Consider the following 14,560-nt stretch of genomic DNA (forward strand, 5'->3'; position numbering starts at 1 on the left):
CATAATGCTAGAGGTTAATAGTGGGGCCAAAGCTATAAAAAGCCTCCACAGAGAATGCTGTTTTCTTTCAAGCTTCTTCAGAGTAAATGAGAGGGAAAGGAGTTTGGTAGCTAGGGTTTTTCTCTGTGAACTGCAACTGCTATATTTGTTCCTAAACGCCTCAGTGTTAGAAAAGAAAGGAAGTTACAGACTAAGAGGTTCTGGATTATCACGAAATTGGCCTTGTCCAAGCCAGACCCTGCAGTATATCCAAGTATGACTTGGGTAATGTCACTCAGCAAGAAAGAAAAAGGCTTCTCCTTACTAACCTGCTCAAGTACAAACATCTCCTTTTAAAGCAGTTTCCAAAAGCAGCTTCAGTTTCTTTCCTTTGCAAAATATTTTACATTCCAAACATGAAACTTGATGGCATATTTTAAGCTGAACACCAAGCAAGAATGATAGTATTTTCCACACATGGCACCTACACTGCAGATAACTCACTGTCTTTCAAATGTCTTTTTAGTCTTCAAAAGCAAATCTTTGACAAATCTGAATCTTCAGATAACGAATGGCTGCCCCCTTCCCGGAGGGCTCTGAGAAAAAAAAAAAAATCTCCTTTCATCATTTGCACAGGCCTGTAAGTCACACTGCTGTTGAATCAGTAAACTTTAAAAAAAAAAAAAAAAAATCTACCAGACACTAAAATGCATAAGTGTCCTGGTTTTATTTAGTAAGGGGGGCTATGGTGGCATCTTCTGCAAGAAGCTGCTAGAAGTTTCCTCTTTGTTCAGTGAACTCAGCCGGGCCTAGGGCGGACCCGCTGCTGGCCAAGGCCAAGCCAATTGGTAGCAGAATGTTCCCTGATAACGTCTCTGCAATAACGTATTTAAGACGGGGAAAAATTTAAAAAAAAAAAAAAAAAAAGAAAAAAAAAAAAGATGTGAAGAAGCTGAAGCAGTGAAGCAGGGGCAGAGAGGGGGAGGCGTGAGCCTTGTGGGCCTTGCAGGCCTCACCCTCTGGCCTCTCACTGGCTGGCTGACTGGGCCCGACTCAGCCCGGCCCAGCTGCAAGTGGAGAGGAGATGAGATGTGAAGAGATGCTGAGAGGCGTCTGCCTGTCGGCTGTGAAGAATTTCTTATGAGCGGAACGGCTGCAGATGCCAAGGTAGTGAAGAAGGAGGGGGAGGAGTAATGTTGCTCCCAGCCAGAATTCCCCGGCAGCCTGTGGTGATGACCATGGTGGAGCAGTTTGTCCCCCTGCAGCCCATGGAGGCCCACGGAGGAGCAGAGATCCACCTGCAGCCCGTGGAGGACCCCACGCCGGGGCAGGCAGATGCCTGAAGGAGGCTGTGGCCCATGGAGGGCCTGTGCTGGGCAGCTGGTCTGGAGGGACTGCACCCCATGGAAGAAAAGACCTACATCAGAGCAGTTTCATGAAGGACTGTAGCCCGTGGGAGGGACCCCACACTGGAGCAGGGGAGGAATGTGAGGAGTTCTTCCCCCAAGGAGGAAGAAGCAGCGTAAAGCAATGAACTGACCATAATCCCCATTCCCTCTCCCCCCACCCTGTGCTGCTCAGGGAGGGGAATGAGGTAGAGATAATGTTAAGCCTGTGAAGAGGGAGGGGAGGGAGGAAGTTATCTTGTTCTCTCATTATCCTGCTTTGGTTTTAATAATAAACAAATAGTTTTCCCCAAGTCGAGTCAGTTTTGCCTGTAATGGTAACTTTAAGGATCTCTCCCTGTTCTTATCTCAAGCCTTAAGCCTTTTTTTCTTATATTATCTCCCCCTATTCTCTCGGAGGGTGGGGGGAGTGAGAGAGAGACTGCGTAGTCTGGTCCTGAGCAGGGCTAAACTGCAACAATAAGAAAAGACAGTAGCTTCGGTGGGGGGAAGTAGGTGCTAGGATTTCTGAACAGTGTCATTGTGCTGTCTTTCCAAACCTTTTAATTTAGCATGCTTCTACATAATTTGGTAGTAAAGTACTGACAGGTTCATTCTTTATTTTTTATTCTGTGTGATTACTAACAGGTGAGCACCCTAACAAGTCATCCACCTTCCTACTGAAAGTATCTTTCCTTGTAAAATTAGTCAAGAAAAAATAAATACTGCTGTATTAATTGATCTACTAGCATAGTCTAAACTTCTTTGAACTGCTTCTGAGAGTGGTGTTTATACCTCCCTTAGATTGTTTCTTATATTAGACCCGATCTGTTTTTGAATGATAAAGTGCCTCGGGAGTCTGGAGACATCTCTAATCTCATATTTTAGCATTGCTACCTAGGATTCACTATGAAACATACCTTTACATTTCTTTTACCCAGTAAATACACAAGTGAAAACGCACACCTCAAATAGCAAGTTGAGAGAAAAAAACCCCAAGAATTAAGAAACACAACAGTGAGACAGAAATCAGAAGTGAGAGCAACTTCTTTTGAAAGGTTCGGTACCTTTTCCTGGACAAAGCTGGTGTACCCCAGGGAGAGGGGAGAGAAGTCTCATTTGTCAGGCAAGGAGGGATCTGTTCTGCACGACTACAGACAAAACAGACAGGGGTAGGACAGAGAGGTTAGAGAAGAAAACAGAGGCCATAAGCTTGTTAGTTTTACAAAAGCGCCAATAAAATCATTACTAGAATCCATTCTTCAGAAATAACACAGACAACAAAGGGCACTACTGAACGACACGAATCAGGTAAATATGCAGACATGCAAAGCGTGTACTTGTTTTATGGCACAAGTCTGCAGGGCTTGTTCATTACTCTGCACAGATTTATTGATATGACCACACTAGCAAAACAGAACATCTTTCAATGTTAAAGCGGAAATTGAGAAGAGAAAGTAAAGCCTCAGTAAATTAAGTATAACCAACACGGTTAAGAAATAAAATAAAAGTAAACTTTACAAGGAATTATGATTAGAAAAATTAAGAAAGAAGGAAGAATGCAGTCACTAAAGATGATAGCAAAAACAAACAAAAAAAAAGAACTTAATGAGGCCATTTACGCAACAACACCATGGGATTTACTTAACCCCATTGATTCCTCATACTCTACTGTTAGCTAGTGTTTTAACTTCTACAGTACACGCAACACATTCTCAATGCACATTTTCCTCCCCTTATCCTTAATAATACTTTAAAATAAGATGAAGTAAATTGATTTCTGTACTTGGTTTTTGGTTTGGGGGGGTTCTGTTTTTTTGTTGTTGGTTGTGGTTTTTTTTTTTTTTAAAAACAAGACAAAAGCATTAAGATTTGCTGGTTTGGAGGTAAAAATGTTCATTAAAAAAACCATGAAGTTTGTACTTTACTAGACACCTAGTGTCACGAGATAAGACATGATATTGTGTCAAGAGAGGACAGAGAGAGGGGTTACCTCAAACCCTTTTCAATTTGACCAGCCTGCTGGTTTCCCAAGAAAGATGAGACCCTTGTACCCAACAAGCCTGCCACACTCCATTTAAAGAGAAGACGGGGTTTCTTTGGACTCTCTGTAATTTGGCCAGCCTGTCAGGCTTACGTTTACAGCATCACCAGAACAAATCCCTCTTGACAGCCCGCAAGGTTGGAGGATGGTCGTGCAACCTATTCAGGGACTCTCACAGGCAGTGACACTAAGACAAATCCCTTATATCCCCTATATCAATTATTAAAGTTTCCGGAAACTTATATTTACAAATTTTATTGCATATGTTTGTGACAGGATAAAGGTTCGGAGATAGCTGGTGATAAGATACTGACTGGTGATAAGAAACTTGAAACAATATATAAAATAAGTTTTAATAGCTAGCAAGATGTTAGTGTGCATAACATAGAGCTCTTACCCCATATGCCTCCCTTTAGGGTGGAAAGAGAGGGTCAGCCCGTTGTCTGGTCACAGACATTATGATGGAAGTCTTCCCCAATATCCCTCTTTTCTTAAGACATTTTTACATTGCTTTTTACTTTTAGGTGGAGCTTGAGTGACTCTAGTCATATACATCTTTGTCAGGATTGGTGTAAGTTTTTTTCATTTTGCTTTTAAAGGTATAGACTAAAAGAAATTTAGAACTCATGCTCAGTGAGGGATGGTCACACCTCGGAAGCAGGTAGCTTTTGGGATCAAGGTGTGTTTTAGTATTATAATGACATTATAATGAGCAAATTCATCTAAAGAACACGATTTTGCCACAATTCTTGGCTCAGCAACTGGTATTCTTGTTTGACAACTGTTCATCAGCTACTATATGGCCTATTAGTAACCAGGTACCACAAAGTTCCTGTCCCTGCAGTGAGTGTAACAGAGTTTGGCCGTGGTGTCTCCGCTCTGCTCCACGCTCCATTTTGTTCACTCTGCTCACCTTAGCATGTGCTAAGGGAAGGAGAGTGTGTCGCTTAGGGAACTGCTGTAGCGAGCACGTCAATTGCATTTTATCCTGGAAGCAGTAACTGTATTTTAGCCTAGAAGTTCTTTGATTAGGATGAACCTTAAAGAAACGAATTTTTCCCCTCTAGTCATTGTTCCACATAATCCACCCTGTGAGTACAGTCACTCAAGCTTCACAACGCCTAAACAGATTTGGGAGTGTCTATACTATGTGGGACACCAAGTGTGTTATGCATGATAGATAGCATATGGATAGCAAATAGGTTAACCTTTTCATCATTTTCCAGGTCTTTGCATACAATGTTATTAACAAAACAAAACATATCAAAATGAGTATTAGAAGAACAACAACAGGGTGAAGTAATTTGTTGAGAAAGCCTGTCGCATTGGAAGTGGTTGAGTCACCATCCCTGGAGATATTTAAGACGTGTAGATGTGGAGCTGAGGGACACGGTGTAGTGGTGGACTTGGTAATGTTAGTTTAATGGTTGGACTCGATGATTTTAAAGGTCTTTTCCAACCTAAATGATTTTAAATTTGTCATGCTGTAATCTAATTACTTACTTCAAAGTCCCATATCCAAAGGAAAAATGAAGTTAAGGTGTGATGTTTAATTTTTCATTTGGCTTAATAAAAACATAAAAATCTAGTAGTTCTGTATGATAAAACAACAGACAATCTGCCTATCAACCAACAGGTCGTTTCAATACATCAAATACAACCATAAACTGACATGTCTATCTTAATTGTTACCTTGACAAAAACATCCAACATCAGAGAGAATGCTGTGTACCCTGGAGAACACCAGCAAGCTAAGTCAATATTTGGTCAGATGTTGACACCTTATATTTCTCTTACCAGAGTGAAGGGACAAAGAAATAGATTAAAATAGAAATACAAAAGCTTGCAATGAACTATCTGAAGAAAAACATTTTGGGGAATACTGGGGGAAGGAGGTGAGGGCAGGTAGGGCAGGAAGAGGGGGGAAAAAAAAAAAAGCAAAGAAAAAAAATTAAAGTTCATACCTGTCAAAAGAATCTGTTGCTACCTTGTAGAGGTAAATAAAAAGTTTGCTGCAGTGTCTTAGCATAGGTGACACAGAATCCAAGGATATTAGGTCATCCTCCAAAAGTCTTTGAAATAGTTGTGTATTTGAAGGGAAGACATTCAAGGAACTTATTTTTCTCAAGTCTGAGAAGCAGCCAAGTAATCGAACAGCATCTGCCAGTTTTTCATACTGGATCTCTGTTTTGAAGAAATGAGAGTTGGCTGGCTCGTAGCGCATTGCTGCAGTCAATGTGCAGAACACAGTGTGAAGCAGTTCAAACACTTGATTCTGGTTTACTTTCTCCCAGCCATTCTTGGGCGGCGAGCTCAAAGATCTTTCCATAGCAACAAGTAAAGAGGTGACATACACAAATCCACCAACTTTTCTAAAAACAGTTCTTGTGCGGTGACTTTCCCTCAGCACTGAGAGTAGGGCCTATGAACAAAACAAAAAATCAGAACAAAGAAGAAAAGAAGAAATGCAGTAGCATTACAAACAGCTTGAAAAAAGGTAGGAACATTTTTGTTTGATATCCTAGCAAAACCCTCAAGTCATTTGTCAGAATGTCAATACCAGAATTTGGTAATGCCTGAAGTCTCCAAAGATCAGCTTTGTACTGCAAGAGTCCCCATCCTCAAGAGCTTATTAAAAAAAAAAAAAAAAAAAAAAAAAAAAAAAAAAAAAAAAAAAAAAAAAAGAGAGAGAGAGAGAAAGAGTGGTGGAAAAATTAAAGCATTGCCTCTAATTTAGAAATAAGAAATTAAGAAGATAAATAAACCTGCCAACAGAAGAGACTTGACCAAGCCTAGAATGGAACCCAAAATCTCCAGGTAATTTCCCTTAGTGATAAGGCAGAGAACATAGCTATTGGAAAGGATTCTGCTCTGCCATCTTACTTCACAAACAATTTCAAACAAGAGTGGGCAAACGAATGCATGTAGCAATGAGAAATCTAAACCTTGGAGCATCCTAACACAGGTCTCCCAGAAATATACAATGCATAAGCACCTGACAGCCATGAAGCCACAACAGCACTCAAAGATAACAATGACAGGAAAAAAATAGCCACAGTATAAACAGTGGAAACTATGTGAATCTAGATACTAGAGAATAACACTCATTTATCTGTGAAATCAGGGGGTGGGGAAGCCCATCCACTCAACCAAAACCAACCAACCAAAAATAGCTCTCATGGGAAGTTTGCCCCACATGTGAATATGGAATATAGAAAAAAAAAAAAGTCTCTCTACACAAAGCAACACAAACAACAGAAAAATGTTACTGATATATAAAAATAGGCTAGAGGGGTGGGGGAAATCTTTAATGACCAAGAATTTACTTCTTCAGAATCATGCTTTTTTTTTGTTTTAAGCACTCAGAAGGTGGGTAGTGAAATAGTTAGACTGTCATTCCTTTGAAGGCAGTATCTCATTTCCTACCAAACCTGGTTAAACAGTAAAAGACACATCACTGCACTATTCTGGGCTGTCAGTTCCATAACCAAAACTTCTGAAAATAGCACTGATAGAAGACAAACACCACCAGTCAGAAGGACAGAAACCCTGACTTTGGATGTTAAATTTGTTGGGGAACTGCAATATCCTTTCTCTCCCCTTAAGTATCATGAATGAGACATGCTCAGAAATGACTGAAGACCTTGACAGACAAAACATGCCAAATTAATAATTTTATTACTAGCTTTTCTTTCTGTCTTTTGGAATAATATGAAGCTGTTCATCTTCCAGAGAAATAATACAGCTCCTTTAAACAGAGGTGAACCTAGATGTCTCAAGAGTTCTCTCTGGTAAAATTAATTTACTTCTTACAAGTGCCTCAGCTTTTCTACCCTAAAATAACAGTATTATGTCAATTTACAAAAATAACATTAGCTATTCTGAGAAGAATTTGTGCGTCTAGCTTAGCAGCCAAAAAACCTAATATGACAGACAACAGATAAGAGTCTTCTCTCTTCCTCCTCCACTCGCAGCCTTACTTTCCTAACTTTCCACTATTTTGCTTCAGCAAGCAAGTTCTTCAGCTTTTTCTTCTGCTGTGGTCACTGTGATTTACATTAACTAATTCAGCATTTATAACTAACAAATTGGTAAAATAAAGTAAGTCCACCACAGCATGTGTTACATCCTTGCTTTCCCCCCCCCCAATGTATTCTCATCATTTTTAACTGAATAATATTCTGCCAGGGAAAATTATCATAACTGTAGAACCTCATTTCCTATCCACTGAGGCTGATTACAAGTGATGATGCTAAAAACACATACTCACTCACTAGCCTTCATCTCTGATTCTGAAATCTGCCATAGACAGATGGAAGAAAACAAAAATCATGCATCAAATGTACGCATTTGAACTCCAGAGACAATCTACATTCAGCAGCTAAATATCATCCATCCAATCCAATCCCCTTCTCAGTGTTTTCTTTTCTAAGTGGCTTAGGAGCAAGAGTTCTGAGCAATACTTCATTTACCCTTAAGATGTCCGTTTTCAGCTGCAGTTCTGTAGGTGGAGCCGAATGCATCAGTCCCAACAAAGTGCCCATATCATCTTCTCCACTAGGTGATAACACCAACTGCTGGATGATCATCAGGGCCTGCTGTCGGCACTGGGGATACTTTACTATGTTGTGCACGCATCTTGCGCCACCAAATTCCCTGAAAATGCCTACTCAGAAAGGAAGGGGGGGCGGGTAAGGGAGGGGGAAGATAAGTGCATAAGGAGTATGAAAAATACAATAAAAAACAATGACAACAACAAAACATGAAAGGTGTTTATTTTCATTTCTATAGATTGAATGGCAAGGTTTTAGCCCTGTGGATGTTTAATGACTTACTACCATTTTTCCTCTCCTACCACAAATGAAAATAGAACTTGTATGATATTCTTCTGATTTTTTTTTTTCACTAAAGGTGTTGAGTACAAGGATGCAGGTCAGTTCTAAGAATTTACTCAATAATTCTGTTACTCCAACAGTAGTTCTTCTTTTCATCCTGGAGCTCAAAGAGTCACAGGATGAAACAAAGAAAAAAATATAACAAACCCTCCACCTTTAGGGAAGACTATATGTTGTTTTGGTTAAGGATAGTGTTTATATTACATTTAGGTCATTGCCAAAAACAAAACTAGGCTGCTTCTCGACCAGACAAGCAAACCAGGAGCACTGGTTGAGAAGTGATTCAGTCTATCCACAACATTTGTAACATTCTGCAGAAATTTTCTTGTGGCAAGACCTATCTCTGTAAAGACAAGGGTTAAGTCAAATAATGGTTCTCAAGCTTACTGGATACTCAGAACAACACATGTGCAATATTAAATGAAAATTAATTCTGAAAACATCATAAAACCCAAACGGGAATATATATATGGCACATACAATGTGTGTTTAGTACAGTATCACCTAGAGTACTGCCCCATGATAATTACTGAAGATTAAAACAGAGTAGGGAAATGGATCAACACTGTATTACTACATCAAAAGGGATCATTTTCCTTCTGACCATAAACTAACACAGTAGTTTAAATAACCAAGTTAGGAATTAACAAGCTAGTCAGGACAATGTTTATTCCCTCTAATGTACCTATACAAACCGTAGTCCCACTATCCATTTCCAATTTCCTGCCTCCTGCGTTCACTGACATTCTTTGGATGAGATACAGACTTGGACAAGGCAAAAGGAGAAGCCTCAGACCCTGAGACAGTTAAGTTAGTTGCATCCCTTCACAGGCCAAGCGCATCTCCCCAGTGGTCAGGTCTCTTGTTTTCAGAGAGACTGAGGTAATGTTTTATACCTTCTCCCACTCTCGGTCTAGATTCTCGAGTATCCAGTGAATCTCTCTGGGTCTGGACACTCACATTTCCTGTTTGAAATTTGGTTTCCAGTTACACAATATTCAGGAAGCCTTAGCAGAGATACTGGTTTAAGATCAGGAACTAAACTTTAAGTATATGAAGCACTGCAAGGCTGCATAATGCTTATTTATGCCTTGCAGTGACGATCCAAAACCTCTGCTGCCCCTGGGCTCACATCCCAGTCATGCTCCACAGACAGAAACCACAACTTGTTTGAAAAATGGTTTCTTAACTCCTCCTGTATCGTTCTGTCATACTCCTGAACTTGGAGAACTACTGGTAAAAAGAGCCCCTGAACAATCCAGGAGCCCTCAGAAACATCTATGGTGTCATCCCACAGACCTGATGCTTTTTACACTACTGTCTGTTGTTTCTCTGGTGAATACTCAGAGATTAACTCAGTACTGAGAAGTATCACAGAGGCTGCTTCAAGATTCCTAGGTGAGGTCAGGAACGCCATTTAAGGGCAGCCAAAGATTTGTCACACGTCAGGTGGACACCTCCATGGTCAAATCATAATCCACATCTCACAAGAGCAAGACTCAGGTGCCACAGACCCTAATGCCACAGGTACATACAGTCCTGTCCTGTGAACCAAGACCTGCTATTTCTAAAATATGAGGCAGTTCCAGTCCTTCAGAGATGTTATTGTCACACACTTACGCTACCTCCTCTCACTCACCCTTAGAAATCAAACAATCCTGAGGTTTTTTGTCTTTGTCCCCCCTCTTCCCACCAATTTCTCTTACATGGAAGCCCCCACATGTACCTTCGTGCCACTTGTTTCTAATTCTGCCTCTTCTTACATGGTAAAACCCAAGCTGAGCAATAAATATATAAGTGTGTAACTGAGTCATGCAATTCATTTGTAGTCTATATCAATTCCTCTCTAAAATCTCCTTATTTCAGCCAAATTCACTTGCTTCTTGGTTCACCATTGAACAGATTCATCTAGTAAATAAAAGATTATGGATTTTTTCTTTCCATTGACAGGAGAGGTAGCTTGGTGGACAAAAGGGAAGTGGCAAAGGAAACAAATCTCAGCTTCAGCAAAGCTTCTGGCAGCTTTCACATAAGCAACCCGACAAAACAGTATAAACACAATCATAACAGACTGAATGTTTAACTAATTGAAATACCAGTGTGGAGTAACCTCTGCTTCGCTGCAATGCCTTTCTGTTTTGATTAAGGGCAGGCAACTGGGGTTTACCTCAAGTGCCATGAATAATGATGGAATGAAGAACTTACTTATCAAGTATGTGGACAAAGCCAAGCTGGCAGATGATGTAAATGCCCAGTCGGCAGAATTCAAAAGTCATCTTTGTAAGTGGTTTGAAACCACAAGCTGAAACATTAACAGAACTTGAAAATAAGCGCATCAGTGAAATGGCACAGACAACACTGGAGGTTACTCCAACTGTGGGCCAAAATTTAAATTAAAAAAAAAAAATGCTTAGGCAAAAGCAGAAAAGAAAGAAGTTAAAAGCTTTACACCGTTAGCCCAGAAACTAATATTTAAACAAGTTGTCAACCAAGCTGGACAATTTTCAGGATTTCATTCTTAAGCATTTGTCACAGATTGTAATTTCTCTTACTTAAACGGAAACAAAAACAAAACCAGAAATGAGAAAACACCAGTCAGAATTGAAGAAAAGGAAAAAAAACCTGCTGAAATAAGGATATTTCATGGCCTTGTAGCCATGTAGCAGTAATTTTTTTTATACACAACCTGTGTTACAAGCCCTACTACAAATTATAGTATTGTTGGAGAGTGATGGGGTGTGGTCGTTGCCTTCAGGTAAACAGGAGCAAAGAAACTCAAGTTAAGAAGAAACACTATCTTGTACTCCTTTATTTTATGTACTCTATGCTACTTATTCTCTGTTCTGGAAAAACTTGACAAGAGAAAAAGTATATTTCAGTGTGTTTGATTACTTGCCTGAAAATAGAAAGTCAAGACTACTTTGCTTTCAGGTATGATTTCTGGAATTACTTTTTTAGAAATATTTTTACAGTGGTCTCTCTACTTACCTGCATTTGTGTTTGATCCTTGTAGTAGTACTGTCAAGGTCTCCATAACCAATAAAGCCAGCTGCTTTTGGTCCTCAAATGAACTGTTTCTTGAATCCCCTAAAACAATTTCAGACAACAAAGTAATAGTAAAAATCACTGTTTTCTAAGATGCTTCTTGACACTTTCCACTAACACTTATTTTCTTCGTTTCCCCAGAGAACATGCAGCCTAACCATATTCCAAAGTAAATTAAGATTTAGTCTAGACGTGCATTCCTGGGAAAGCTTAACTATGAATCATTTGAAAAATTAATTTATAAAGAGAAGGAATTTAAACAGAAGCTTCTGAGCACTGTAAGCTCAGTGGCTAACGCTGCATCTGTACATGCAGTTTCATATCCCTAACTGTTGTTTCTTGAAGTCACAAAACCATACCATAGTTGAAGACTTAGCAGGATCTGTTTTTGTTCAGTATTTCTTGTCCGAAAAGACAAATTCCACACAAAAGCACAAAATTGCATTCACAAAATTACAGTAAGTGTGCTGATGATTCAACAGGTGTACCAGATGAACCAACACTGCAAGTGGCATCTTAAACACAGAGTAACACTCCAGAAAAAAAGCTTTTTTTTTTTTTAAATTACTCTAGTAAGAAGCAAGCCACAATACAAGGGCATGTGCACCCATGTAGCACACTAATCAGATGGCAGCTTGGTCCATTTACTTACAGGAATGTGAGAACTGATGTGTTTTTCAATGGAGTTGCTGGCAACAAAGCTTTCTAACTCTAATCAACAGCTATTGCTCACTAATGAAGCTTCAGACAATAAACCCAGGTGAAACATCCAACAATTATGATTAAAAAATGTCACTAATGCATACACAATTTTAATAAAAAATGTAAAAAAAATTTCTCTGTGTGTGTATGTATGCATATATGGCACTTGGCAGTGCCTGCTTTGCAGGCTAAGCAGCTATGTTGCTTCTCCCTCAGATGTTTCATTCTGAGGATGTGACAACTAATTTTTAATTTTTTTTTAAAACACTTTTAGAAAAATGTAGACCCAACTTATTAAAAAACTCTGCAAACTTGAATATGTACTCCTGTAACAGCTCAGATATGTGGTCTATAGTATTTTTTCAAAGCTGAGGCTAAACACAATGAAATGCATAAGTACCTTTTGTGAGGAAGAGTAGAGATACTATGTACTTCTCCTTCATTTGCTCTTTTCATGTTTAGTAACAAATATTAAACCAATACATAAAAAACATTTAAAAAGGAAATTAGGAACTCCTACTATTTTGCATTCATACAGCATCTTTCATTAAAGCTCGCCTCGAGCTTCTTGCAGAACATTAAGAGAGAAGCAATTCCAATGAGCTTTTAAGATGGCACAGCAGGCCCCCAGCAGAACTCAGCTCTTGAGATACATGTGCAGACACTCTCATTCCTCCTCTTAAGTGTGAGCTTCCACCATTCCCAGCCAAAAAAAAAGACGTGTTAGTAAAATGGAAGAGCACACACTACCTTGATCATTCAGTGCCTGAGTGGGATCTTTCAGAAGGGCTGCATATTTATGAAGAAGATTTACCATCACCTCCAGAAGTCCTACTTCCCTGAAGACATCCTTAAAGATGTAGTCATGACGGGCAAACTTAAGCAGTGTCTTCATGGCAATGATGCTACACTGAAAAGAAGTGCTGGATTTTAAGAGGATGCTCACACTGATCAGTTCTTTACAGGGTATGTAATTCAAGCTGAAGACAATAAATTCCAGCATCTCAAAGTATTTGGTCTGCACTTCTGGAAGTTTAGGAATTTTCTCTGCAAACTGAGACAATGTGTGCTGTGATTCCAAAATGAAGTAGTTGGCATTGTCCGCCATATAAATATTCATGATGGCATCCAGGATGATTTGTGCTAGATAGCTGGTTTTTGCTCTCAAAAATGCATTCTGGAGGACCGAAAATGCTTGAACATTCCTCACACTATGACCTAAACCAGGAAACAAAGTAGGGAGGGGGGAAAAAGGAAAAAGAAAGTCTTTAATCATCATAAACAATGACTACACTTTATTAATAATGATCTATATATTTTAATAAGTGTGAATAAAATAACAGTGTATGTCACGTATAATAAAATTTTTTATTAAAACTGACTCTTCAATAAAGCCTCTGCACAATCACTTACACTGCAAATCCTACAACTTACTGCTCATTAAGATGGTATCTTCATCTTTGAAAGTGTTTACATCAGCAGCTAAAGGAAAGATCATTTCTTCAAAACAGGTAAGTAACCTGACCTGTTGTTAAAACGTGCTACAGGATATAGTTCTAGAGACAAAACAAAGCCTGCCTGTCATCTACCCGGGCCATAAGAAAGCTCATTACAGCAACAGTAACATGTTCTATATTCTATAATGTCCTCTAAAAGTATTTGGCAGGCTAAGTTTAGAATAACAGTCACCTGTATCCCCTCACTCAAGAGAGCAATAAGCAATGACAAATCCTTGTCAGCCAGGTTCAAAGCTAGAAAACACGCATGGCCTCCAAATTATCCTCTTGCTTCCACTCTTTGGCAATCATCTGCAAGAAGAAGAGAGCTACGCACAGAGAAACTCCACAGGGCAATGTAAGGCCGGCAGTTGCCTTCCTTTCACAGAGAGGTTGCTCTTGCTCAGGTCTGGACTAACTGGCATGAACTGCCATACTGGTGTCAGAATGTGGCATGGGGCTCGCATTGGGAATCAGGCCTGGGAATAAGAAAGCTTTGGTAGGGTCCAGTACTGTCAACAATCAGGGAATTAAAACAAAAGGAAAGAGTTGTAAAGCATAAGGTAGCACACAAAGACCTCACATATTTAAAAGCTCAGTCAAATTTCTTCTTATAAGTACCTTCAAGTTGAATAAAATCTCATTCAGTTAGCCAAAGAATGCATCATTTATGAGGGCTTCCTGTGGCCCTCAGAATTTTCTATGGGTAGATATTATTCTTATTCTACGAGAAAGATGCCTCAAAGCTAACTTTTTTAACTTCTGTGAGAACAGTACAAGTCACAGTGGACAAGTCCCATGATAACAGAAAACAACTAAAGGTAAAAATTATTTTTAAAAAAAGAACAATCAAGAGTGACAACCTGAAACACATTCTAAACAAAGTACTTAGGATGCTCTAACAATAAAATCTTGATTTCAAACAAGCTATATGCAAACCGTTAACCTGATTTAAAAACACTTCCAATAAACAAAGAATCCTGATTTAATACATGCGCTCTGTGGAATGCTACT

The 14,560-nt window shown here is 39.3% G+C and overlaps 1 protein-coding gene across 4 annotated transcripts in view; it reads right to left on the reverse strand.

Moving 5' to 3' along the window:
• The window catches only part of WDFY3 (WD repeat and FYVE domain containing 3), a 184,430-nt gene that overhangs the window by 81,155 nt on the left and 88,715 nt on the right, over positions 1-14,560 (reverse strand). For 3 of the 4 annotated variants that reach the window (XM_086747767.1, XM_086747768.1, XM_086747766.1), the window contains exons 10-14: positions 12,801-13,268; positions 11,292-11,390; positions 7,881-8,074; positions 5,373-5,830; positions 2,432-2,515 (exon numbers count right to left, since the gene is read on the reverse strand). In XM_086747767.1, coding sequence (XP_086603893.1) covers positions 2,432-2,515; positions 5,373-5,830; positions 7,881-8,074; positions 11,292-11,390; positions 12,801-13,268 — 1,303 coding nt within the window. The remainder of the gene's footprint in view (positions 1-2,431; positions 2,516-5,372; positions 5,831-7,880; positions 8,075-11,291; positions 11,391-12,800; positions 13,269-14,560) is intronic. The other variant, XM_086747769.1, reaches the window with a different exon arrangement.

The sequence above is a fragment of the Chlamydotis macqueenii genome, chromosome 4 (assembly GCF_036417535.1).
Source record: "Chlamydotis macqueenii isolate bChlMac1 chromosome 4, bChlMac1.mat, whole genome shotgun sequence".
Taxonomy (NCBI): domain Eukaryota; kingdom Metazoa; phylum Chordata; class Aves; order Otidiformes; family Otididae; genus Chlamydotis; species Chlamydotis macqueenii.